The 25,992-nt window shown below is 43.5% G+C and overlaps 1 protein-coding gene across 2 annotated transcripts in view; it reads left to right on the top strand.

Moving 5' to 3' along the window:
• The window catches only part of LMBRD2 (LMBR1 domain containing 2), a 45,056-nt gene that overhangs the window by 3,920 nt on the left and 15,144 nt on the right, over positions 1-25,992 (top strand). The window contains exons 2-13 of one of the 2 annotated variants that reach the window (XM_075410803.1): positions 9,585-9,817; positions 10,265-10,344; positions 13,709-13,804; positions 14,093-14,260; positions 15,121-15,331; positions 20,067-20,141; positions 20,489-20,602; positions 21,313-21,496; positions 22,360-22,541; positions 23,733-23,866; positions 24,060-24,165; positions 24,894-24,991. In XM_075410803.1, coding sequence (XP_075266918.1) covers positions 9,644-9,817; positions 10,265-10,344; positions 13,709-13,804; positions 14,093-14,260; positions 15,121-15,331; positions 20,067-20,141; positions 20,489-20,602; positions 21,313-21,496; positions 22,360-22,541; positions 23,733-23,866; positions 24,060-24,165; positions 24,894-24,991 — 1,622 coding nt within the window. In that variant the 5' untranslated portion in view covers positions 9,585-9,643. The remainder of the gene's footprint in view (positions 1-9,584; positions 9,818-10,264; positions 10,345-13,708; positions 13,805-14,092; positions 14,261-15,120; positions 15,332-20,066; positions 20,142-20,488; positions 20,603-21,312; positions 21,497-22,359; positions 22,542-23,732; positions 23,867-24,059; positions 24,166-24,893; positions 24,992-25,992) is intronic. The other variant, XM_075410804.1, reaches the window with a different exon arrangement.

Raw genomic sequence — 25,992 nt, forward strand, 5'->3', positions numbered from 1 at the left:
TTTTCATGTCAGAATTTTGCAATGTATGTCCTATGTGGGGGTAACCAAACTCTTCCATTCACAAAATTATAAACTTACTGATTTTGTCTGTGTCTGAAACAAAGCAAGAAAGTCCTGAGCGTACACAAGAACACGTCCTTGTCTTCTGTTGCTTAAGTTGCACGTCCAGAGTGCCAGTGGTTCAGCTTTTGATATTATTTGTATTAATCTGTAGCTGCCTTACTCTCCAGAAACTGGAGTATGGCAATAGATACTCTTCCTATTGTTACTTTTTGTAATTGCTTAATGGGAGCATCTTCTAAGCAGTTGAAAGTTGTGCAGTACGAGAGAACTCTTCTGAAGTAGTTCATTGATCTCAGGAGTACATTGTTCAGAGGTTCAGGAATTTCAGCCAGCTGATACTAGGGAAACGTGTGCTGATGGTGAGAAGACTGTCTAAATAAAATGAAGAAACAGAGTTATGGGTAAGGAACTTACCTTTCTTTGAACTAACAACCAGGTTCAGAGACAAATGCTGCTTGCCATAGGAAGGCACGGCTTTATAGCCTATAGCAACGTATTTTAAGGTATGATACAAATGCTTCTAGTAGCATGGGTCGCATGTACTTCTGTCCTGTTAGATAGGATTTAGTTCACAGTAAGAGCTTCTCTCAAGCATAGCTTTTATCACTGTACTGGGTTTGGCCAGAACAGGGTTAATTTTCACCGGAATCCAGGAAGGGGCACAGCCAGGGGGTGGGGGCTGACCCCACCTGGCCAAACAGAGCCCGGTATTCCATACCATGTGACATCACGCTGGGTTCCGGTGGGGGGAGCGGCGCGGCGGGAAGGCACTCGCAGCTTAGGGTGCAGCGTTGGTCCTGTTTCGGGAGAGCGGCTGTCTGTATGGTTCGTGGTTGTGTTTTCTCCCTATTTGTATCGTTGTTGTTCCTGTTTTCCCTCTGTTTGCTGTTCTGTTAAACTGCCCTTATCCCGACCCACCAGTTTCTGCCTCTTTCTTTTCATTCTCCTCCGCACGCCGGCGGGGGGAGGGGCGGCCGCGTGGGGCTTTTGTTGCCGGCGGCAGCCGAAACCGAAACATTAAATTGGCGCCCAGACGTGGAGCGGGGATAACGGCAGGGCTGAGCAGCGGGTGTTAAAACTGCTTTCTTAGATTTTGTTAAATTTTGTTATAGGCATTTTTCTGTGTTAGTTAAATAGTCGCCGGTAAAAATGTTTCTGTCTTTGATCAGATGGCTGTGGTTTTTGAATCCTTATTTGCAGTATGTATTCAATGCCGTGCTGTTCATCATCGCTGGGAAAAAGATCAGGATGATAATTTTGCTCTACCTTACGATATCGACTTATGATATGATAACATCACTGTGCATGAAATTAGGCTTGTATTTGCATGCGGCTCTGCGGTCATTTCCGTACCTCGGATCCTATGTCTTAGATTTTGTTAATAATCAAACCCAGTCTGTGGGGAAAGCCGAAGGGGATACCTTCCCCCACTCTTTCGCCCCCCCTCTCTCCCTCAGGCTGGTCCTAACAGCTTTTGAGAATTTCGAGTACCCGTGGGATGCTCAGGGCAGCACTCTCCTTTTGTTATGCCTCCTGAATGGGTTGCAGGTTTTGTTTAGGGTTAAGCAAGTCGTTAAGAACATCGAGCAGAGACCTGCCCTGGGGCCGGATAGCTGTGAGTGGCTGGGTGTGTGGGACAGCATGGGCAAGTACCTAGGGCAGTGGACACCCCCGATGTTTTTGAAACTCACCCCTGAGCAAGTACAGAATCCGGAAAAACTAGTAAAATATCTGCAAAAAGTGTGCTGCCACCCTGGGAACTCCAGAGAGACACAAATCACAGCAACGTGCTGGGGTCTGGCCCATGCCTACCGAGCTGCCCTGTTCAACACTGTTCAGTGCCCTAAAGGGGAAAAGGGGGGGAAACGAAGCGGCAGGCACTGTGACTGGCGCTGCCCCCCCAGCCGGCCCTGCAGCCCCTCCAGCCCAGCAGGCAGTCATAGCCCCCCCGACCAGCACCACCGCTGCCACAGCTGCAGGGTCTGCCTCGGTTTCCCCAGCGGGCACAGCAGCTGCTCCAGCCCCAGCTCCAGCCACAGGCACAGTGACTGAGCCCAATGACCAACCTGTGCCGGTAGCAGTCGCCCCCGTAAAACTAAAGAAAGATGCAAAGAGAGCAGATCGTTCCGGGAGGGATGATGATGAGCCAGGGTCATCACAGGAGATAGAGACAGAGATCATCACCCGGTCCCTGTCCCTGGGGGAGCTGCGAGACATGCGGAAAGATTTCAGCCGCCACCCAGGCGAGCACATTGCCACCTGGCTGCTGCGGTGCTGGGATAACGGGGCCAGCAGCTTGGAATTAGAGGGCAAGGAAGCTAAGCAGCTGGGATCCCTGGCCAGGGACGGGGGCATTGACAAGGCCATTGGGAAAAAGGAACAAATCCTCAGCCTCTGGAGGAGACTTCTGTCAGGCGTGAGGGAGAGGTACCCCTTCAGTGACGATTTTGTATGTTATCCTGGCAAGTGGACCAATATGGAAAGGGGTATTCAGTACTTGAGGGAATTAGCTGTGCGGGAGCTGGTTTACTGTGACACAGACGATGAGCAGGTACCCACAGACCCAGATGAACTCCAGTGCTCACAATCCATGTGGAGGAAGTTTGTGCGGAGCGCACCCTCCTCGCATGCCAACTCACAGGCAGTTGTAAACTGGAAAGGTAAAGACGCACCAACAGTAGACGAGGTGGCTGTCAGACTCCGCCAATATGAGGAAAGTCTCTCTTCCTCCCTTGTCTCAGCCGTGGAGAAACTGGTCAAGCGACTAGACAGGAATATGTCCTACTCCCCACCTGTACGGGCCAGTGTCTCAGCTATTAGGGGCAGGCGTTTCTCTGCTCAGGAGAGGGAATACAGAGGCTATACACCCCGGGGCACCCTGTGGTTCTACCTGCGTGACCACGGAGAGGACATGAGGAAGTGGGATGGAAAAGCCACCTCAAGTCTAGAGGCACGAGTACGTGAGTTGCGAGGTAAAACAATCACCAAAGGGGATTCTGTTAGGAAAAATGCCGCTCCAGTTTCCAGAAGCCAGCTCTCCAGGCCAGGTAGACAGTTTGACCTTGATTCCGATCCTCTGGAGGGGACCTCCAAGTCATTCTTACAGCAGGTGAGCAGCAAATTCTCTGACCAGGATTAGAGGGGCCCTGCCTCCAGCCAGGTGGAGGAAAGGGACAACTGTGTCTATTGGACGGTGTGGATTCGGTGGCCTGGCACGTCAGATCCACAAGAGTATAAAGCTCTAGTGGACACTGGTGCACAGTGTACTTTAATGCCATCAGAGTTCAAAGGGTCAGAGTCCATTTGCATTTCGGGAGTGACAGGGGGGTCCCAAGAGCTGAGTGTACTGGAGGCTGAAGTGAGCCTCACTGGGCAGGAGTGGCAGAAGCACCCCATTGTAACTGGCCCCGAGGCTCCGTGCATCCTTGGGATAGACTATCTTAGGAGAGGCTATTTCAAGGACCCAAAGGGGTATTGGTGGGCTTTTGGCATAGCTGCTGTGGAGACGGAAGAAATTAAACAGCTGTCCATTTTGCCTGGTGTCTCGGAGGATCCTTCCGTTGTGGGGTTGCTGAGGGTTGAAGAACAACAGGTGCCAATCGCGACCACAACGGTGCACCAGCGACAGTATCGTACCAACCGAGACTCCCTTCTCCCCATTCATCAGCTGATCCGCCAGCTGGAGAGTCAAGGAGTGATCAGCAAAACTCACTCACCCTTTAATAGTCCCCTATGGCCAGTGAGAAAATCTACTGAAGAGTGGAGACTGACAATAGACTACCGTGGCCTGAATGAAGTCACACCACCGCTGAGTGCTGCCGTGCCAGACATGCTAGAACTTCAATACCAGCTGGAGTCAAGGGCAGCCAAGTGGTACGCGACAATTGACATCGCTAATGCATTCTTCTCCATCCCTTTGGCAGCAGAGTGCAGGCCACAGTTTGCTTTCACCTGGAGGGGCATCCAGTACACCTGGAATCGACTGCCGCAGGGGTGGAAACACAGTCCCACCATTTGCCATGGACTAATCCAGACTGCACTGGAAAAAGGTGAAGCTCCAGAACATCTGCAGTACATCGACGACATCATTATATGGGGTGACACAGCGGAGGAAGTTTTTGAGAAAGGGGAGAAAATAGTTCAGATCCTTCTGAAAGCCGGTTTCGCCATTAAACGAAGTAAAGTCAAGGGACCTGTGCAAGAGATCCAGTTTTTGGGAATAAAATGGCAGGATGGGCGCCATCAAATCCCAATGGATGTCATCAACAAAAGAGCAGCTATGTCTCCACCAACCAGCAAAAAGGAAGCATAGGCCTTTCTGGGTGTTGTGGGTTTTTGGAGGATGCACATCCCAAATTACAGCCAGACTGTGAGTCCTCTGTACCACGTGACCCGGAAGAAGAATGATTTTGAATGGGGCCCTGAGCAACGACAGGCATTTGAACAGATTAAAAGAGAGATAGTTCATGCTGTAGCCCTTGGTCCAGTCCGGTCAGGGCAAGATGTTAAAAACGTGCTCTGCACCGCAGCCGGGGAGAATGGCCCAACCTGGAGTGTCTGGCAGAAAGCACCAGGGGAGACTCGAGGTCGACCCCTGGGGTTCTGGAGCCGGGGATACAAAGGATCCGAGGCCCGCTATACTCCCACTGAAAAAGAGATTCTGGCAGCATATGAAGGCGTTCGAGCTGCTTCAGAAGTGGTGGGCACTGAAGCACAGCTCCTCCTAGCACCACGATTGCCGGTCCTGGGCTGGATGTTCAAAGAGAGGGTCCCCTCTGCGCATCATGCCACCGATGCTACGTGGAGTAAGTGGGTCGCTCTGATCACCCAGCGCGCCCGAATGGGAAACCCCAGTCGCCCAGGAATTCTGGAGGTAATCATGGACTGGCCAGAAGGCAAAGATTTTGGAGCATCACCATAGGAGGAGGTGACACGTGTTGAAGAGGCCCCACTGTATAACCAGCTGCCAGAAGATAAGAAACAGTATGCCCTGTTCACAGATGGGTCCTGTCGCATTGTGGGGAAGCAGCGGAGGTGGAAGGCTGCTGTATGGAGCCCTACACGACAAGTCGCAGAAACTGCCGAGGGAGAAGGTGAGTCCAGCCAGTTTGCAGAGGTGAAAGCCATCCAGCTGGCTTTAGACATTGCCAGTCGAGAGAAGTGGCCAGTGCTCTATCTTTACACCAACTCTTGGATGGTGGCCAATGCCTTGTGGGGGTGGCTGCAGCAATGGAAGAAGAACAACTGGCAGCGCAGAGGCAAACCTATCTGGGCTGCCCCATTGTGGCAAGATATTGCTGCCCGTCTGGAGCAGTTGGTTGTAAAAGTCCGTCACGTGGACGCCCACGTCCCTAGGAGTCGGGCCACTGAAGAACATCAAAACAACCACCAGGTAGATCAGGCTGCTAAGATTGAAGTGGCTCAGGTGGATTTGGACTGGCAACATAAGGGTGAACTGTTTATAGCTCGGTGGGCCCATGACACCTCGGGCCACCAAGGAAGAGACGCGACATACAGATGGGCTCGTGACCGAGGGGTGGACTTGACCATGGACACTATCGCACAGGTTATCCATGAATGTGAGACATGCGCTGCAATCAAGCAAGCCAAGCGGGTAAAGCCTCAGTGGTCTGGAGGACGATGGCTAAAATATAAATATGGGGAGGCTTGGCAGATTGACTACATCACACTGCCACAAACCCGCCAAGGCAAGCGCTATGTGCTCGCAATGGTGGAGGCCACCACCGGATGGCTGGAAACCTACCCTGTGCCCCATGCCACCGCCCGGAATACCATCCTGGGCCTGGAAAAACAAGTCCTGTGGCGACATGGCACTCCCGAAAGAATCGAGTCGGACAACGGGACTCACTTTCGCAACAGCCTCATAGACACCTGGGCCAAAGAACACGGTATTGAGTGGGTGTATCACATCCCCTACCATGCACCAGCCTCTGGAAAGATTGAACGTTACAATGGGCTGCTAAAAACCACTTTGAGGGCAATGGGGGGTGGGACTTTCAAAAATTGGGATACCCATTTAGCAAAGGCCACCTGGTTGGTCAACACCAGAGGGTCCACCAACCGGGCTGGTCCTGCCCAGTCAAAACCTCAGCGCCCAGTAGAAGGGGATAAAGTCCCTGTAGTGCACATGCGGAACATGTTAGGGAAGACGGTTTGGGTTAGTCCTGCCTCGGGCAAAGGCAAGCCCGTCCGCGGGGTTGCTTTTGCTCAAGGACCTGGGTGTACCTGGTGGGTAATGCGGAAGGATGGGGAAGTCCGATGTGTACCTCATGGGGATTTGATTTTGGGGCGAGAATAGTCCATAAATAAATTGTATAAAGTTAGTTGTTAAATAACCCTGTCACTGTCTGTTATCACTGTTATAATTGTTATATTTTGTACCAGTAGTAGCATAGTAAGAATTCTCCAGATTAAAGAAGGATGGACTTTCTCGATGAAAACCTAGCAGAGCACAGCAATGATGGAACTGGACCTGGTTTTCAACAACTGGCATCCAGCAACTTCATCAAGATCAACATCTCCTGCAGACTGTGGGCACGGGCCGCACCAGATACATCAGCCGTGAGCTCTGGATGCAGCAAGTGACCGCCCATCACCACACATCACCTCCCCTGCCACAGAAGACCGTAACGACAGATGGAGCCCGAAGTCATGGATTAAATGAACTCAACGGACACTTTAGAGTGATGATCCATAGACTAAGGGAATGATATCTGGAGACAGGAGAAGTGGTGGTGATCAACTGGACAAGGGGGGACCTGGGCATGACGTAGATGGTATGGAATAAGGGGTGGATAATGTGCTGGGTTTGGCCAGAACAGGGTTAATTTTCACCGGAATCCAGGAAGGGGCACAGCCAGGGGGTGGGGGCTGACCCCACCTGGCCAAACAGAGCCCGGTATTCCATACCATGTGACATCACGCTGGGTTCCGGTGGGGGGAGCGGCGCGGCGGGAAGGCACTCGCAGCTTAGGGTGCAGCGTCGGTCCTGTTTCGGGAGAGCGGCTGTCTGTACGGTTCGTGGTTGTGTTTTCTCCCTATTTGTATCGTTGTTGTTCCTGTTTTCCCTCTGTTTGCTGTTCTGTTAAACTGCCCTTATCCCGACCCACCAGTTTCTGCCTCTTTCTTTTCATTCTCCTCCGCACGCCGGCGGGGGGAGGGGCGGCCGCGTGGGGCTTTTGTTGCCGGCGGCAGCCGAAACCGAAACAATCACCTAGTGGATTTTTTTTTTGCGTTAAAGGTGTTTGTGTGGAGAGCTAGTTCTAAGTGTTTTCTATGAAAGAATTTTGAACTGTAATTTTGAAAATGTGTATACATTATTTCAAAACAACTCTTGTCACCAGTTGCAGTCTAGTAAAAATTAGGGGTTTCATTTTGTATTTTGAGATTGAAATATGAAGCAGGTGAAGAACAGAAAATATAGTTTGATAACTGCAAAGTTGCTTTTCTCTTTGAAAGCGAGTGAAGTTGTGTTAGGACTGAATTCCCTCTCTATTTTAGCATGTTGGCTACATTTTTATAATCTTTTTTGGAAGTTCCCTGGTAGGAACTGAGTGCAGTGTCTTGCACAAAAACTTTTCACCTTCTGTTTTGATGGCAGCTTTTTAGGTGTGACTGTAGTAAGAAATTGTGTAGGTGTGACTGATGGAGGGTATGCTGTATAATTTTTTTCTGTTTACGTAGCGTAAGGTGTGGCTGTAATGGACATCCAAAGCTGCATGTGTCAGATAGCACTGCCATAATGAAGTTGATACATAGTGTTTCTTTTCCATTCATTTTTTGGTGGAATTGGCTTTTATAGTATAAGTACAATTTCCATTCGTTTTTTTTGTGAAATTTGCTATCATACTATCAGTACAAAAGGCTATTTTCTGAGGAAACAAGAATAGTACAATAGAATAGACAAGGACTTGCATAGAACACATGACTGAGAAACAGATTAGATATCCTGGATTCATGATTTACAGATGATCTAGCCAAAATATGGTATAGACAGATAGTAAGGGGATGCTTTGACCTGACAGAAATGCTAATGGTTTGATAAACACGTTAGATGAAACAGAAGAGAGAAAGTAAGCATGTGCATCTTTGAGAAACAGGAAAGTAACTCGAGGTATTTTCAGAATATGGGATGCTCTGTGTATAACAGCCGATAAAGAGTAAACAGACTGCTCTACTATTTGGAAATTAAATGTGAAAGTAGCAGAATGGGTGGAGACAAAGGTTCAGGGAAAAACTGCAGAATAATTGTCCTGTGTGACCTCAAGGAAGTAATGGCATCACAAACTTTGGAGTTTTCTAGTGGAAAAAAGACGGTTTTCACTCTTTGGTGCCCTCATCCGTAACAGATCTGCTGAAGCAGTATACTGAGACATTGGTGAAAGAGGTGGCTCACTTCAACAAATTCTGAAAGGATTTAAAAGTAAATTGAGGGAAATTGTAGTAGTAGCATTTCTTTTAAATCTCTGTAGTTCCAGTGAATAGTGAAGGCACTGAAAATACAACAGTGGGGAAGCCGTAGCAAAAACTATTTCAGTTACCAGCTAAAATAGTAATCTTGATGGAGAAGCAAGTCAATCTGACCAGAATAATAAACTTTTTTTTTTAATTTGTGAAGTGCCTGTGGTAAACTCATGCTTATTAATAAAGTCAGAAGCAGTTTAACTGAATATGTAACAAGTCAGTGAAATTTTCTCTTATGGATTTGTGCGACTCGCTGGCCCTTTGCATAATAGCACACCTGTATGAAGATGTATGAACTTTCTAGTCGCTTCTAGCAGTCCTGACTGTAACACAGAGTTAACTAAACTCAGAAAGATGATCAAAGCAAAAATATGTCTTGGCAAGACTAATAACAAATGAATTGAGACCTTTGTTTCTCTGAAGAAGAACAGAAGAGGAGTAGGAATGTGAATTAGCAAGCAGGTTGCCTCTTATTACATGAAATTTCAAACGTAACAGATGTACATCACAAGTAGACTAACATATACTTTGCTGTATTTTTATGCTCTGTTAACTCTGAGTACAGAATTTAAATGCATAGTTGAGGAACGGTCCGTTAAAAATGTTGCTCATTAGCTTTCCAGAAACATTTAATTTAAACATTCAACCCTTTCTCCAAATCAGTTGATTTCTTCTGAAAGAAAAAAAAGAGCAGAATAGATCTTTCTTTTGAATTTTGTACTGAACTTGTGAGTTAGGTTTGTAGTCTTGTTCAAGGACAGAGATTTGACTTCTGGATCTATGGTATATCAAGACGATGAAGAGGGGTTGTCCTAGTACTTTGCTAGAAATGACAAAATTGCAATGTGACTACATTTTGTTTTCTGCAGAGGGCTTTAGAACACCTTGCAGAAAATCTTGTCCTTCATCTGATCAGAGTTCTTGTTGTATGAAATGGGACAAGTCTATGAATATGTTTAAAAATGCCTGTTAAACAGCTCTTTTCCGTGTAAATGTCTTCCAGAGATTTTAATGTAACTAAATATCTTTTTTTCTAGCAGTTCTGATCTTCTTTCCTAAGTGAGCTGCTCTGTGTGGCTGGAGCGAACATTCAATAATGAGTGGTGCAGCGCTGGGCCTTGAGATAGTATTTGTCTTTTTTCTGGCCTTATTTCTACTTCATCGGTATGGAGACTTCAAGAAACAGCATAGGCTGGTGATCATAGCAACGTTATTGGCTTGGTATCTCTGCTTTCTTATTGTATTTATACTGCCTCTGGATGTCAGTACGGTAAGAAACTTGCGAGATTTTCTGCTTAGTTGCATAAAATGTATGTGGTATTTTTTCAAATCATAATTTCAGAAAACAGTAACTTAAACAGCAAATAAATTTTCTATATAGTATCTTATTAAACTAAGCACTTCTTACATTTTTGCATGACAGAGTCTGTGTTAATTTTATTTTTTGTTGATCTCATCAGGCAACAAATCTGTTTCAAACGTTTTAAAATTTCATTGCTTGTTTATAATATTTTTAAAAATCTGTTTAGGCAACGTAAAAATGCTTTCAGTTTTTTACTTGTCCTGCAGATTGCAGGTTGTTTTGAGGGTTTATTAGTGTAATTGCTCCCAAATGTAAATGTGGAGTACAGGAAATGTCATTAAAAATGGGACTTACTATTTAAAAATGAATGTTATACCTCTTTTGGTCACTGTTACAAAATTAATTGTCTTTTAGACTATTTATAATCGGTGCAAACTTGCTGTTAACTCCAGCCCTGCAGAAAGTAATGGCTCTTACGTTACTCTTGCTCCAAGGTATGAGCTGTATCTTTCATTTGACTGTTTTTAAAGAATTATTTTATAATTTTCTTTTCTTAAATGGTAGGAGTGTACCATGTTTGTAAGACTAATAAACAAGTGTTATTTGTGTGATACGATATTTGAAGATTGTAAGCATACAAGAAAGTGAGGTAAGAGGTGGAGATAAATGCATCTTGATCTGTTGGTAGTAGTTGTACATTATCACCTATATATATTGATCACCTATATATATATATTTTTTTTTAAATTTCATGCTAGATTTGTTCTATTTTGTTGTTAAAGCGATAGAGCTAAGGTTTTCAAGCAATCTTGGTTATCTGTGAGGAGATGCCTTGGTGAATGCCTGTCTTTCCTTCATAATCTTAAAGACTTTAGACCCGAAAATCTAATTTTATACCTTATGAATTAAGTTAGTAGCCTTGTCTTGTATCTAAGCAGCATATCTAATTGCTTATTATAATTGCATATATATAGTAATCGGAGTTATCTGAAAGTCGCTGATTGTACCAAAGTAGTGATACCTTGCTCACTGTCTTCTGGCAGGAAGTAATCCCTAAAAAATTGTGAATGTAGGCGAGTGTGGGCTCTTTCTGTGACTGCTCATTCTGTAGCCTCCATTGGCTATTTCTGCATTGTGTAGATGTGTGCAGTGTTGTTATCTTTAAGACGATTAAAGCATTTTAAGATGTCAGTTGATGTGTCCATCCAAAATATTGCCAGTTCAGTTGCCCCAAAGCAGAGGCTATCTGGATGTTCTATATCTGTGGAAGAGCAGTAAAATGCCAGATTTAATGACACGACATTGTACGCTTTATTTAAGACCACCCAGTGTATGCTAAACATAGCTAGGTAAATACACAGTTTTAAAACTATGCAGTAGGCTTTCAGTTTAACTACAGTTTCAGAACATGCTGATGGATGTTAGACTATAGTATATAACCAGTATATCAAATAGAAATATCAGCTTAAGTAGTCACTGAGCAGATGCTGTGTTGATGCAACTCAGATCTTAAAACTTTGTTTGAAACCTTTAGTCATGCTACCAGTCATTCTATGGTAGTTTGATCGTTTCCAAAATATTTAGGCTGTGTACATAAAAACTCACAGTTCAGGCTTAACTAGTTTGACTCTGGAAAACACCAATTATTTCTCAATAAATACTCCTATTAAATTGACTGATTGCCCCTTGACTCATCATTGCTTCATTACTCAGACAGGTATGGGGAAACAAATGAAGTGTCTTAGTGTGGATGGGCACTTTGTCTTTTGCTCTTGTTTTTACAAAAAAGGCATTCATGGCTTTTCTGGTCTTCTGAAGCAAACACTACCCGTCAGAGAAGTATTGGCTTAACAAATCACAGTTTATATAAGCCTGACTAAATCCAGCTGGGTGACAGAAGAAACAACTAATACACTTTAGTCAGGACCCTGAATTTTAGGGAAGCAAAATTCCGAATGTTCAAGGAGTTAATCAGTAGGACCCCCTGGGAAACTGCCCTTGGGGACAAGGGAGCAGAACAGAGCTGGCAGACCTGTAAGGATGCATTCCGCAAAGCACTAGCTCTTAATCCCTGTGTGTAAGAAACCAGGAAAGGAAGGCAAGAGACTGACATAGATTACTCCAGACCTGCTGGTCAAACTAAAGGGCAGGAAGGAAATGCACAGGCAGTGGAAGTAGGGACAGGTGTCCTGGGAACAGTGTAGGGACCCTGCCCGGTTGTGTAGGGGTGGGGTCAGGAGGGCCAAGGTGCAGATGGAGCTGAACTTGACAAAGAATGCAAAGAATGAGAAGAAGAGCTACTACAGGTATGTCAGCGGAAGGTCAAAGAAAGCATACCGATCCTGATGAGCAAGATTGGCAAACTGGTAACGACGGATGAGGAGGAGCTGAGGTACTCAACAACTTTTTTTGCCTCAGTCTTCACTCGCAGCCTCTTTTCCCACACCTCTTGAATGGATGGACCTCAAGGCAGGGACTGGAGGAGCTAAGTCCCTCCCACTGGTAGAGAAGATCAGGTTTGTTACCACCTGAGGAACCTGAACGTACATGAGACTATGGGACCTGACGAGGTGCATTTCCAAGTCCTGAGGGAATTGGCTGATGTAGTTGCCAAACCACACTCCACGATATTTGAAAAGTCCTGGCAGTCAGGTGAAGACCCTGGAGACTGGAAAAAGGGAAACATTGCACCCATTTTTACAAAGAGTAGCAAGTAGGACCCTGGGAACTACCCTGGGAAGATCATGGAACAAATCCTCCTAAAAGCTCTGCTAAGGCACATGGAGAACAGGACGTGATTCAAGACAGCCAGCATGGCATCACCAAGGGAAGGTCCTGCCTGACCAACCTGGTGACCTTCTCTGGTGGAGTGACTTCATCAGTGGACAAGGGAAGAGCTATGGATGTCTATCGGGACTTGTGTAAGGCCTTTGACACAGTCCCCCAGAACATCCCTCTCTCTAAATGGAAGAGAGAAAGATTTGATGGGTGGACTGTTTGGTGGATGGGGAATTGGTTGAATGGCCGCCTCCAGAGGGTAGTGGTCAATATCTCAATGTCCAGATGGAGATGGGCCTTGTTGTGGCCTTTCAGTACTTAAAAGGGGGCTTACAAGAAAGATGGGGACAAAGTTTTCAGCAGGGCCTGTTATGATAGGACAAGGGGTAATAGTTTTAAACTAAAAGAGGGTAGATTTAGGTTGGACATAGGGAAGAAATCTTTTACAATGAGGGTGATGGAACAGTGGAACAGATTGCTTGTAGAGGTTGTAGATGCCCCATCCATGGAAGTGTTCAAGGTCAGGTTGGATGGGGCTCTGAGCAGCCTGACTTAGCATGGGGGCTGGACTAGATGACCTGTAAAGGTCCCTTCCAGTCCAAAGCGTTCTATGATTCTATGAGTTTTTTTACCACTAGGTGCTTTAGGTAGTAGAGCTAGATGATGGAGTCGCTAGATATTTTTTAAAAACCTGCTGTACTAGCTAAAGTTGAATGGTCTGTCCACAGAATTGCTTTTTCTTTGCATGAAGAAAGGTACTTGCTGCCCAAGAAGAAAAATTGTAACTTTAGTTGCTTAGTTGCTTTTTTTTCTGTTTAGTCTTTGAGCTAGTTTTTTTTCTTCTCTGAGAAAGCTGTCTGGTCCAGATACGTCATTTGCGGTGAGGAGAATGAGAAATATTTTTCAGTGGTGATTCAGTATATTTTCTTCTGAGGTCGTTGATGGTTGACTATGTACTTGAACAGTAGTGTATTACTTCTATGCTATTTTCAAAGACCTTTCTAGATAGGGGAATTTATACAAATGTTTTTTATACTCTTGGTCTTATGACTAACAGTAAGCTTCTTTACATTGTTACAGCAAGCAAAAATGTTTCAAACCATGGAGTTATATTCCTAGTGGAATTATGCCAATTTTCTGGCGTGTTGTATACTGGACATCACAGTTTTTAACATGGTAAGTAAGACAAAAGAATATGACAAAGATTTAATGTGGGTAGAATTTTAAGGGAAGTATCTTAACAGTTGTAGCATACTCTTTGAGAATATATATCGCTATTCCACAGTGCTGTCTAATCATACATTATTTGCTTACAGTGATATTTCTCTAATAATTGCTGTACTAAATTTGGCATACTTTTTTTTTTTTTTTTGCTCCTTGTCAGGTGGCAACCATTTACTCTTGGTTCACTTTTGTGGTTGAAACTGAACAATTTATACGTACTTTTGCTTGCTTTCCTCTTAGGATTCTGCTACCTTTCATGCAGTCATATGCTAGATCAGGAGGGTTCTCCATTACTGGGAAGATTAAAACTGCATTGATTGAGAATGCAATCTATTATGGCACTTACTTGCTGATTTTTGGAGCATTTTTAATATATGTGGCTGTAAACCCAAACTTCAATTTACAATGGTAAGAATAATGTTGTAAGCATTGCAATACTTGCATGAGTTCTTATTGTCATGGGTAATCTCTTCTGTAGATGAAATGCATCTTTAAAAAAAAAAAATTAGTCAATCTGATTTTTGCTAGACAATTGGAAAGTTTTGTTAACTTTTTTATGAAAAGGAGTTTTTTTTTACAATTTATAGAAATTTGTCTTTCGGTTTTCTGATTTTCACATGTAAGGCAAAGGAATCCTTTTACATTTCAATGGGTTTTTTTTTTTTTCTCCCTACAAATGCAGTTGCAAAGCTGTTGCAGAAACTTTCACAGTGTTTTCAGAATAACATCTTTCACAAAAAGTCTGCACCAGTATTTCCACTGTAGTGCTTCTGTCTACTGTAGATTCTATTTAAAGGTGATAAGGCAAGTTGAAATAAATGGTATTTATAACATTGCTAATAGTCTTGCATACTAAATACAGTAGTAAGTACTGTCATGTAATGCCTAGCTGCTTTCAGCTTCCATTTCTGAATACAAATCCTGGGTTCTGAGGCTCTTGCTTACAGTGACTTCCATTATGGCATTTTCACCTCACTTTCAGTAAGTTTAAGTTTGTATTGTTTCCTAAAGGAACTTGCTCCTTTGAGAACAAACGTTTTTGTCTTCCCTCCAGAGGGGGCAGAAATGTGGGAGATGACAGAAGAATTGTGACAGCTTTAAATGTGGCCGAGCAGCTGACTGGTCCTAGGCAAGAATTACTGAGCTTGTTCCTGTAAACTTGAAAGCCGTATTGGTGCATAGATACTTCAAGGGTGTTTTCTCATAGGTGGAGTAGGGGGATGTTGGTTTTTTTTATTTTTTGTATTTGCTATTGGATTTTTCCTTAGGAACCAACTTCAGACTATTGGGATAGCTGCAGCGAACACATGGGGTCTCTTTCTTCTTGTGTTGCTTTTGGGTTATGGTTTGGTGGAGATTCCCCGTTCTCACTGGAATGGCGCAAAGAGGGGTTATCTACTCATGAAGACCTATTTCAAAGCTGCCAAACTGATGACTGAAAAAGTAGATGCAGAGGAGAATTTAGAGGATATTATGGAGGTAAGTAACTAGCTTTCACTATGGAAGAAGTGAAGGCTGCTGTTAATCATTTCTGAATTTCCTGGTGTTGGGCACTTGTGGCAAGAAAACATAAGTAGCGTGAACTTAAGGTGAAATATCAGTAAATTAAGAAAATCATCATAGTGTGCCACTTGATGACACTCAATCCTGTGTAAAAAATAAAAAGAGTAACAGTCCCTGATGTGAAGATATTGGCAATGTGATAACCATGGCAACTTGATAGCCTTATTTGTTGGTTTTATTGACTCTTTGGAGTAAATTGGTCACTAATGAATAACATTCCAGAGTGAACATGAAAATACAGTGTACAGATGTTTCCCTGGTGTTTGTGCAAATTGTGTATGTCTGCTTTTATGCTCTGCTCACAGTAGATTTCTGGTATCTTGAGAAGAGTTTCCAAGTTGGATCTGTGGGACCATGCTGTGTGCCTGTGCTCTACTCCCAGTATATTTCTGGAATCTTGAGAAGAGTTTCCAAGTTAGATTTGCGGGACCACGTTGTGTGCCTTTTGAAAATCATTGGCTTTTTCAAAGAGTTTCTTTTGAGACTGTATTGATTGTTATTTGTGAGCGAGAAACAGGCTCTAATGTAGTTCAAGAATAGAATGAAAATGCAACCCTTTGAATAGCTGTTCCCTGTTTTTCTACTCTGGCACTACAGCTAGGAAATAATACTTCTGAAGACTTGTAGGGTAAGGTGGTAACTTATTCTGTGGTGTACATCAGTGTAAAATAGTGGTGGACTCTTCATTCTTCGGTAATAGCATTTTGAAAAAATTGCTAAAAACATTTATGTGGGACATAAATACGAAACTTACTAGAAAATGAGCAACAAAAACTTTGTTTACCAGGGTAGCACATAGAATAGAACAGAATATTTCAGCTGGAAGGGCCTACAACAATCATCTAGTCCAACTGCCTGACCACTTCAGGGCAGACCAAAAGTTAAAGGTGTTACTAAAAGCATTGTCCAAATGCCTGGAAGGGGAGGTGCTGATCTCTTCTCACTGGTATCCAGTGATAGGACACGTGGGAGTGGTTTAAAGCTGTGCCAGAGAAGGTTCAGACTGGACATTGGGAAGCATTTCTTTCCCGAGAGCATGGTCAAACACTGGAACAGGCTTCCCAGAGAGGCTGTCAATGCCCCAAAGCTGTCAGTATTCAAGAGGCATTTGGACAATGCCCTTAACAACATGGTTGAACTTCTGGTCAGCCCTGAAGTGGTCAGGCAGTTGGACTAGACTATCCTTCCAATGGAAAATGTTCCGTTCCCTTAAACACAGCATATCTTGTGCCTCGAAGGCTCTTCCGTGGTTTAAAATCCTAAAGTTTTGGCAGAGGCACCAGTTTTGAAGCCAGGTATTGATATCCTGGGGTTACCTGTTTCTTCCAGAGTCTCTCCCCATAACTGGGGGGACTGAGGAAAACACTACCTGTGCTCCTGAGTAGTTTAGCGTTCTTCCCAGTGCTCTGAAATTTAATTGACCTCAGACTTTCGGTTGCAACGTCATTAGTACTCATGTGAAAGAGCAGAAATGGATAGTAGCCTGAAGGTTGTACTAAGCTCTTCAGTCTTGTGGTGACGTCCCTAATTTGGGCCCCAGGGGGGCAGCACACTTCCCTGAAAAGAGGGTCTTGTACTAGACTGCTGTCATGTACTAGATTGTCCTTTAAGTCAGGTAGGGTGACTGGCAGATTCTGAGGTTATATCGTACCCAAGGTTAAAATATATAATGTGGTTAATGCATGATGAAACTTCGTTTCAAGGTTTGGCACTTCACTTTCTTTCCCCCCCTGCTTGTTTTTGTTCTTTCAGTCTAGAAACAATTGCACTTTACTTTAGAAATCTTGGCCAATATTTGATTTGCAACCTTCATAGGAGCGCTGAAGTGCGTGAAAACATTTTAAAGTTCTTAAGAATGCTAGTGCTGACTCTGATAACTTGATTGTAAATATTATGAATTGCTGCTGTGTCAAATCACAAAATTTTAGCTCTCACACACTTTAGTTCAGGCTTTTGTCGTCTTCTTTTATCAGAGATTCTGAAAACATAAGAAACTGTACTACTAGAGGATACTTTTTTTTTTTCCTGCCTCCCTTTTCTTTTTCCAGTCGAGTGCCCTACTTGATAGGGCTGGGTATGCTAGGATTGACCCTTACAGACACTCTTGTGGAATTTTGTTTGTTTGTTTTTCAGTTTCCCACTACATAATGAAAAATTCTTTACCACAAACTAATTGGATTTCTTGTGATCATTCCCCTCAGGAGTCTCCAAGGAAGACAGAATTACTGACAGTCAGCTGTTAGAACAGCTGTTTTTATGTCGAAGGACTGTCTATAACCATTTAGCCTCCCTTGTCACACTAAACTAATAGAGTTCTTCTGTCTGTCTAATCATCCTGTTTAACAAGATTTCGGAGCCTTTAAAATTATTTCTGTCCTCCAGACTTACATCTTTTTTTTAAAATGCTTTCATAGAAGCATAGGTTGTAAAAGACCTCTAAAATCATCAAGTCCAACCGTCACCCAATACCACCACTCCTACTAACCATGTTCTGAAGTGCCACATCTACACGTTTTTTCAACACCTCCAGGGATAGTGGCTCTACCACTTAACCTTGGCAGCCTGTTCCAATGCCTGCCCACTCTTTCAGTAAAGACATTTTTCCTAATATCTAATCTAAACACAACTTGAGGCCATTGCCTCTCATCCCATTGCTAGTTACTTGGGAGAAGAGACCAACACCCGCCTGGCTACAACTTCCCTTCAGGTAGTTGTAGAGAGTTGTAGAGACAACAACAAAAAAAGCATCAGAAGGTTATCTCTGGATTGCCAGTAGGATGAAGAATAAACTCTAGTTCTCGCTAAACCTGATAAACTGTTAGAACCAGTTCTGACACAACTTACCTAGCTGTTAGGTAGCATCCAGAAATAGAAACTGTGCTAAGGCACATGGAAAATAAGGAGGTGATTGGTGAAAGCCAACATGGCTTCACTAAGGGCAAATCATGCCTGACAGATTTGATCGCCTGCTATGATGAGGTTACTGCATTGGTGAATAAGAGAGGAGGAACTGATGCCATCTACACAGACTTGAGCAAAGCATTTGACAGTGTCGCGCATGACATCCTTTTCTCTAAATTGGGAGAGACATGGATTTGATGGGTGGACACTCAGTGGATAAAGAATTTGTTGGATGGTCTCAGTCAAAGAGTTGCGGTCAACGGCTCAGTGTCATAGTGGAGACCAATGATGAGTGGCGTTCCTCAGGGGTCAGTATTGGGACCAGTGCTGTTTAACGTGTTTGTCAGCAACATGGACAGTGGGATCGAGTTCACCCTCAGCGGGTTTGCCAACAACACCATGCTGTGTCGTACAGTCAACATGCTGGAGGGAAGTGAGGCCGTCCAGAGGCACATTGACAGGCTTGGGAGGTGGGCCTGTGCGAACCTGATGAGGTTCAACAAGGCCAAGTGCAAGGTCCTGCACATGGGTTGGGGCAACCCCAAACACAAGTACAGGCTCGGTGGAGAGTTGCTCGAGAACGGCCCTGCTGAGAAGGACCTGGGGGTGCTGGCTGATGAGAAGCTCGACATGACCTGGCAATGTGCACTCGCAGCCCAGAAGGCCAACTGTATCCTGGGCTGCATTAAGAGAAGCGTGGCCAGCAGGTCGAGGGAGGTGATTCTGCCCCTCTACTCTGCTCTGGTGAGGGCCCACCTGGAGTCCTGTGTCCAGTGATGGAGCCCTCAGCACAAGAAAGACATGGACCTGTTGGAGCAGCTCCAGAGGTGGGTGACAAAGATGATCAGAGGGCTGGGGCACCTCTGTCTCTGCTATGAGGAAAGGCTGGGAGAGTTGGGGCTGTTCAGCCTGAAGAGGAGAAGGCTTCAGGGAGACGTTATAGCAGCCTTCCAGTCCCTGAAGGGACCTACAAGAAAGCTGGAGAGGGACTTTTTGAAAGGGCATGTAGTGATAGGACAAGGGGTGATGGCTCCAAGCTGAAAGAGGGTAAATTTAGATTCAGTACAAGAAAGAAATTTGTCACTCTGAGGGTGATGAGGCCCTCGCCCAGGCTACCCAGAGAAGCTGTGTCTGCCCCCTCCCTGGAAGTGTTCAAGGCCAGGTTGGATGGGGCTTTGAGCAACCTGGTCTAGTGGAAGGTGTCCGTGCCCATGGCAGGGGGGTTGGAATGAGATGATCTTTAAGGTTCCTTCCAACCCAAACCATTCTATGATTCTATGATTTTTATTACTAATAAACGCCAAATGATCTCAGAAGCGAGCTATGTGGACATAAATGTGAGGAAGATACAAAATGAAGTAGAGTAAAATGATATTTGTCAAGCTGCTTAAAGTATTAAAAGTGAAACTAAACCAGCGAAGATAGAAACAACTCTTTACCTACAACTAAAATAAGATTCTCCATTTCAGCATTCATGCATAAAACCCAATCCTCCATACATTCACAGAGAATATTAGCACACTGGTGTCATGTTTTTGTTAAAAAAAATATGTATAAGTTCATTATAAATAGTCCTTCAGTTGTCTTTTATTATATGTCTAGTACAGCTGTGGCTTTTTGGAAGTTCTGGATTTTTAAGCTCTGATGGTTATCTTTTGCATTGGGAGGGCTGGAACTCTTATCTGACCCTGTAAATTTTTTTAATCTATTTAACATAATGAAACAGGTCTGTATTTTTTTTCCTCAACAGGAAGTCCGTAAAGTAAGTGAGAGTATCAAGTATAACCACCCTTTGAGAAGATGTGTTGACACGATACTGAAAAAGGTGATAAATTGCTCATCTTCAGCCATAATTGTTCCATTGGGAGGGGCTGCTTCCTGCACCAAATGAATACTTGTACATTATTTTCTTTTCCCCTTGACATAAAATATCTAATTATAATCTTGTGAGTTTCTGACCAGACTTTGAGTTGAAATTCTTTGTGGAATACTTTCTTATGATGTATGTAATTATGCACTCTGTGTTAACATAAGTAGTGTTTTAGAAACAGAAAAGTCTACGCTTAGACTGAGCTTTTCGGTTGCATGAAATGCCCCAAACATTTGCAAATAATTAACAAATAGCAGTTATTACTGCTTCGTCTTCCAGTTAATTTTCCCTTTGCCTTACAGTGTCCTACTGAGTACCAGGAAAGAATGGGTAGGAACATGGATGACTATGAAGATTTTGATGAAAGACAGAACAATTATCCCAGTGAAAAAAGTTTGGTCAAACTTCATAAGCAGGTATATTAATAAATGGGAGAATGCCTCACTTACGCTAATGTAATGAGAATAAATGCTAGGCAAACAAAGAGTTTTTAATGCACTTTACCTGAATTGCTACTTAACGGAAACTTTTATCATTGAAAGAAAACATAGACGTTTGCTATCCCAAGTGATGTCCAGATCAGATTTCTGGATGTGTGAAAAGTGTTCTTGTTGTGTCTTCTTGACAGTGTTTTAAGTGTATGTGATTGATTGACAGTGCATTCTAAAAAGTAAGTTGTAGTAAAATCTTTAATGAAGTGGAGCATTGCAGAAAGTAGTCTGTTATTGCTACAGATAGACTGTGGTGGAAGAACTGCAAAACTCAAGAGTTGTGTATGTGGTCACAGAATCACAGAATGGCAGGGGTTCGAAGGGACCTCTGTGGATCATCTAGTCCACTCTCCCTGCCGAAGCAGGGTCACCTACAGCAGGCTGCACAGGACCTTGTCCAGCCGGGTCTTGAATATCTCCAGAGAAGGAGACTCCACAACCTCCCTGGGCAGCCTGTTCCAGTGCTCCCTCTTATGATATATATATTTAGAGAATCAACTGCCTGATTTTGTGAGTATACAGAATTAATCTTTGCAGCTATTTAATGTAGACATTTTTAAGGGATTTTGCTAGGCTTTTTTCTTGTTTCTTGAAACAAGTAAGTTGTAACCATAATATCTTGGAATTTGTTGTAGGTTATCTATTCAGTACAGAGGCATCGTCGTACACAGGTCCAGTGGCAAATTCTTCTAGAACAAGCATTTTACCTAGAAGATGTGGCAAAAAATGAAACCAGTGCAACTCGACAGTTTGTTCATACCTTTCATTCCCAGGAGCCAGAGAATAAAATTATTCAGTATTTCTACACACCAACTGTTGGTAAGTGCTGTCATGCAGATTTTAGACAGGTAAAGTAGTAACTGGTACCGTTTGGTAAGAAGAACTGGTTGTTTTATGTAAAATGTTCAGTTACAGTGGAGGGAAACAAATATGCATCTCAATGCATTTACGTAGTGGAATAGCCATCAGGTATGGATTTATGCTATTGCCATAAGCTTAAAATGTTTTTACAAATATAATACCAATTACATGTTGTAATATCAATTTTAAACTTTGAAGCCTTAGAAGAAGAAAGAAAAATAGCAACTTTAAATTATGGTATCATGACTACCTTCTGCATTTGTGGGATATTGTTGAGGTGGCACCACTCTTCCAGTAAAGCAAAGACGAAAAGACTCTTCGTCTGTCATGTACCAAACATTAGGAGATGCAGCTGCTTGTGCACCTTTTCAGAAAGTGTCTTCACTTAATCATGTTTTAACTTCTAATTTGTTGTGCACTAGCCATGAGTTATTTCCAGGATAGGACAATATAGTTTTACAGCCCATGCTTTGTTTATGAGAGTAACAGATAACAAACAAAAAGTGGATCACCCGTAGTATCTGAGCCAAAAGTGAAGAGTTTTGTTCTACATATCTCACACCCCCCAGTCCATCTGCAAAAAATACATCCCAAATCCTACCCTGTTTTCCCCAGTTGTGCATATGATTCCTTAGGGCTGAACCAGAGCTCTAGGCATTGGAAAAGCTCTGAAATTAAGTGTGTGTCACCACAGATTCCAGACTTGATTTTAATGGCATGAGTGCAAGAAGTTTGTAACAGTTTTTGTGAGGGAATTCCATTTCTTGTTGTGTAATTGTAATTAACTCATTCTGGATGTGTTGTGTGTTTGTTTTTTCCAGAGTGGTACTGGGAATGTCTTCTACGACCATGGTTTTACAGGGTGCTTGCAGTTGTTCTGGCCATGTTCTCTGTAATTGTTGTGTGGTCAGAGTGCACATTTTTCAGCACAAACCCAGTTTTATCGCTATTTGCAGTTTTCATACAGCTGGCAGAAAAGACATATAATTATATATACATAGAGGTAAGTTTGAGATAATCACTCAACAAAAATCTTTTCAGATAGATTGTTCTTACAACAATAGTAGATTAGATTTATTTAAAAAGTCTCTAAATAATCTGTCAACTTGCAGAAGATCTCTAAAATATGTAATAGCAAACTTTATTGAGGGAGTCTGCCGTTTGCTACTTCTTACAGTTCTACTGTAGGGGGTGAAGGTGTGACCCAACTGAGCTGAATACGATGTTCAGAGTACTTTGTGAAACATTAGCTTGGAGCTTAGGTCTTCAGACTTCGAGTCCAGTCAGACATGTGTGACCTCTCTTACCTGAACAGGAGTTTGCTGCAGACCAGAAATCCAGTCACAGGTGTGGCTAGTATGTGCGTGCACAAACTTATCAGTAAAGCAACTGCACGGCAAAATTCCAGTATAATAACAAAATAGGTTGAATTGAAAAAACTTTTTTTTATGACTTTTTGTGGGAAGAAATGTCAAATCAGTCATAGTAATTAGCAAGGTAATTACAGCAATTTCATTTACATAACACAAATGTCCTGTGTTCGGCCAGGACAGGGTTAATTTTCACCGGACTCCAGGAAGGGACACAGCCGGGCGGGCTGACCCCACCTGGCCAAACAGAGCCTGGTATTCCATACCATGTGCCATCTTGCTGGGTTCCGGTGGGGGGGAGCTGGGCGGTAAGAACTCACTTGCGGCTTGGGAGCGCGCGGCAGCGGCAGTCAGTCAGGGAGAGCGGCTCTCTGGGTTGTGCGGTTTGTGTTGTGTATTCCCCTTATCTGTATCGTTGTTGTTCCTGTTCCCTTTGTTTGCTGTTCTGTTAAACTGCCCTTATCCCGACCCACCAGTTCCTGCCTCTTTCTTTCCATTCTCCTCCGCACCCCGGTGGGGGAAGGGGCAGCCACGTGGCGCTTTTGTTGCTGGCCACAGCCAAACTGTAACAACGAAGAAGTAGAATAAATGTTCCTAGGGTAAATTTTGATAGCTTATATGAAGTGCAGAAAGTTACAAGTGTCATTCTCAATTTAAGTTAGTCAAAAAACCTCCTGAATCTCGTCAGAGCTGGTGGTGTTGTCCCATCTCAAATGAAAAGTTAGACTGTGGTCAGCCTGTTGCACGCACAGACTGCGTGCTGAATACATTAAAACCTTTAGTAGGGTTCTACATTCAAACAACTTTTTTTCTCCCCCCCCCAGATGGCCTGTTTTCTTACCATCTTTTTCCTAAGCATCTGTGTTTACTCTACTGTCTTCAGGATCCGTGTATTTAACTATTATTACTTAGCTTCACATCATCAGACAGATGCATACAGTCTCCTTTTCAGTGGCATGTGAGTATGTGGAGTATATTTTGCAGATTTTCTGTCAAATGCTCAATTCCATTTATATTCTTTCATTTATAATCATATGAGTATAAATTCTAATGAGCTGTATGTCATTATTGTGATATATCCAGTTATGATGTCTCAATATTTTTAGTGCAAGAAATTGATTGAAATACTATTGCCTCTTGCATTTGTGCAGGTTATTTTGCCGTCTTACTCCACCATTATGCTTGAACTTTCTGGGCTTGACCCATATGGATGCAACAATCTCTCACAAAAACACTCAGCCAACTGCTTATACATCTGTAAGTACAGAAAATGTCATTTTGAGCCTTCTATATGGTTTGGAGAACAGGCAAAATATTTTTGTGTACTTCTTACAGTAAGGCTCAGATATTCAAATCTTTTCACTAGCATTGAACACGTTAGAAATACTATCAGCGAGGAGTTTGGCAATGATTTCTAGGAGTCATCAATAGCTCAATTTTTCTGTTTTGGTCTCTTTATCCTAAGAAAGTAAAGTATTATGCTGAAGAATTCAGACTGTTCTTTACTTCCTAGTAGCTTTAGCTTCCACTGGCTTTCGCATGTGGGACAGCTTTATAGATTGGGAGCAAACCTAACTTGCCACTGAAAACACCAGTGAGTTTGGGTTTACTGAACAATCAATTTCTGTAGGACAGCAAGTTACATCTCACATTTTTCTTGTTAGCAAGTAGATTCTTAATGTTGTCCAGAGATGCCTTTCACAGCAGATGAAAAGATTGACCAGATTTGAACTGATTCTGGATTAGGTAAGACAAGATTTAGCATCTTCAAAACCTCAAAGTGTTAGAGGCAGCCTTTATATCTGGTTATTCTGGGTCAAGTGTCTGAATCAGACCTGTGATGATAATACTTACCTATGTTTCAGTAACTGTAAGGTATTGTGTGTTTGTGTGTTGTGGACTGAAAACAGTGAGATGGCACAATCTTTGTGGATATATGTAGAATATATCTGATTAGAGCTTGTTCTTGTGGGTTTTTTTTCCAGATAATGGGATCCATGAGAGTGCTGTCCTTCATTGCAGATGGATTCTATATATATTACCCAATGCTTGTTGTAATTCTCTGTATTGCCACATACTTTAGGTAAGTGATTTGCAAGACAGATCCTCCATGTTGCTTTACCGTAACAATACTGGTTTCAGCCGTCAAGAAGAGCTTCAATTCTCCTTTTCGAGCAGTTAAATTGCGACATATTAATAGAAATGTGAAAACTGAAACAACAAATTGCTGTTTATATATGTGAAATGTGTGCATTTTAAGAGTATTGATTGTATTAACTCATAACTGAGTTGTGGTGGGTTTTCCCTCATTAAACTTATTTCCTAGTTTTTGAGGTCTGATCTGTTCAAACTTTGGAGGCCAGAATCACAGAATAGTAGGGGTTGGAAGGGACCTCTGTGGGTCGTCTAGTCCAACCCTCCTGCTGAAGCAGGGTCACCTACAGCAGGCTGCACAGGACCTTGTCCAGGCGGCTCTTGAATATCTCCAGAGAAGGAGACTCCACAACCTCCCTGGGCAGCCTGTTCCAGTGCTCCGTCACCCTCAGAGTGAAGAAGTTCTTCCTCATGTTCAGACGGAACTTCCTATGCTTCAGTTTGTGCCCATTGCCCCTTGTCCTGTCACTGGGCACCACTGAAAAGAGTCTGGCCCCATCCTCTTGACACCCACCCGTAAGATATTTATAAGCATTTCTAAGGTCCCCTTGCAGCCTTCTCTTCTTCATGCTAAACAAGCCCAGCTCCCTCAGCCTTTCCTCATAGGAGAGATGCTCCAGTTCCCTCATCATCCTCGTAGCCCTCCGCTGGACTGTCTCCAGTAGCTCCTCATCTTTCCTGAAGTGGAGAGTCCAGAACTGGACACAGTACTCCAGATAGGGCCTCACTAGGGCAGAGCAGAGGGGAAGGAGAACCTCCCTCTACCTGCTGGCCACACTCCTCTTAATGCACCCCAGGATCGCATTGGCCTTCTTGGCAACCAGGGCACACTGCTGGCTCATGGTCAACTTCTTGTCCACCAGGACACCCAGGTCCCTCTCTGCAGAGCTGCTCTCCAGCAAGTCTGCCCCAAGCCTGTACTGGTGCATG

This window comes from Opisthocomus hoazin, chromosome Z (assembly GCF_030867145.1).
Source record: "Opisthocomus hoazin isolate bOpiHoa1 chromosome Z, bOpiHoa1.hap1, whole genome shotgun sequence".
Lineage (NCBI taxonomy): Eukaryota > Metazoa > Chordata > Aves > Opisthocomiformes > Opisthocomidae > Opisthocomus > Opisthocomus hoazin.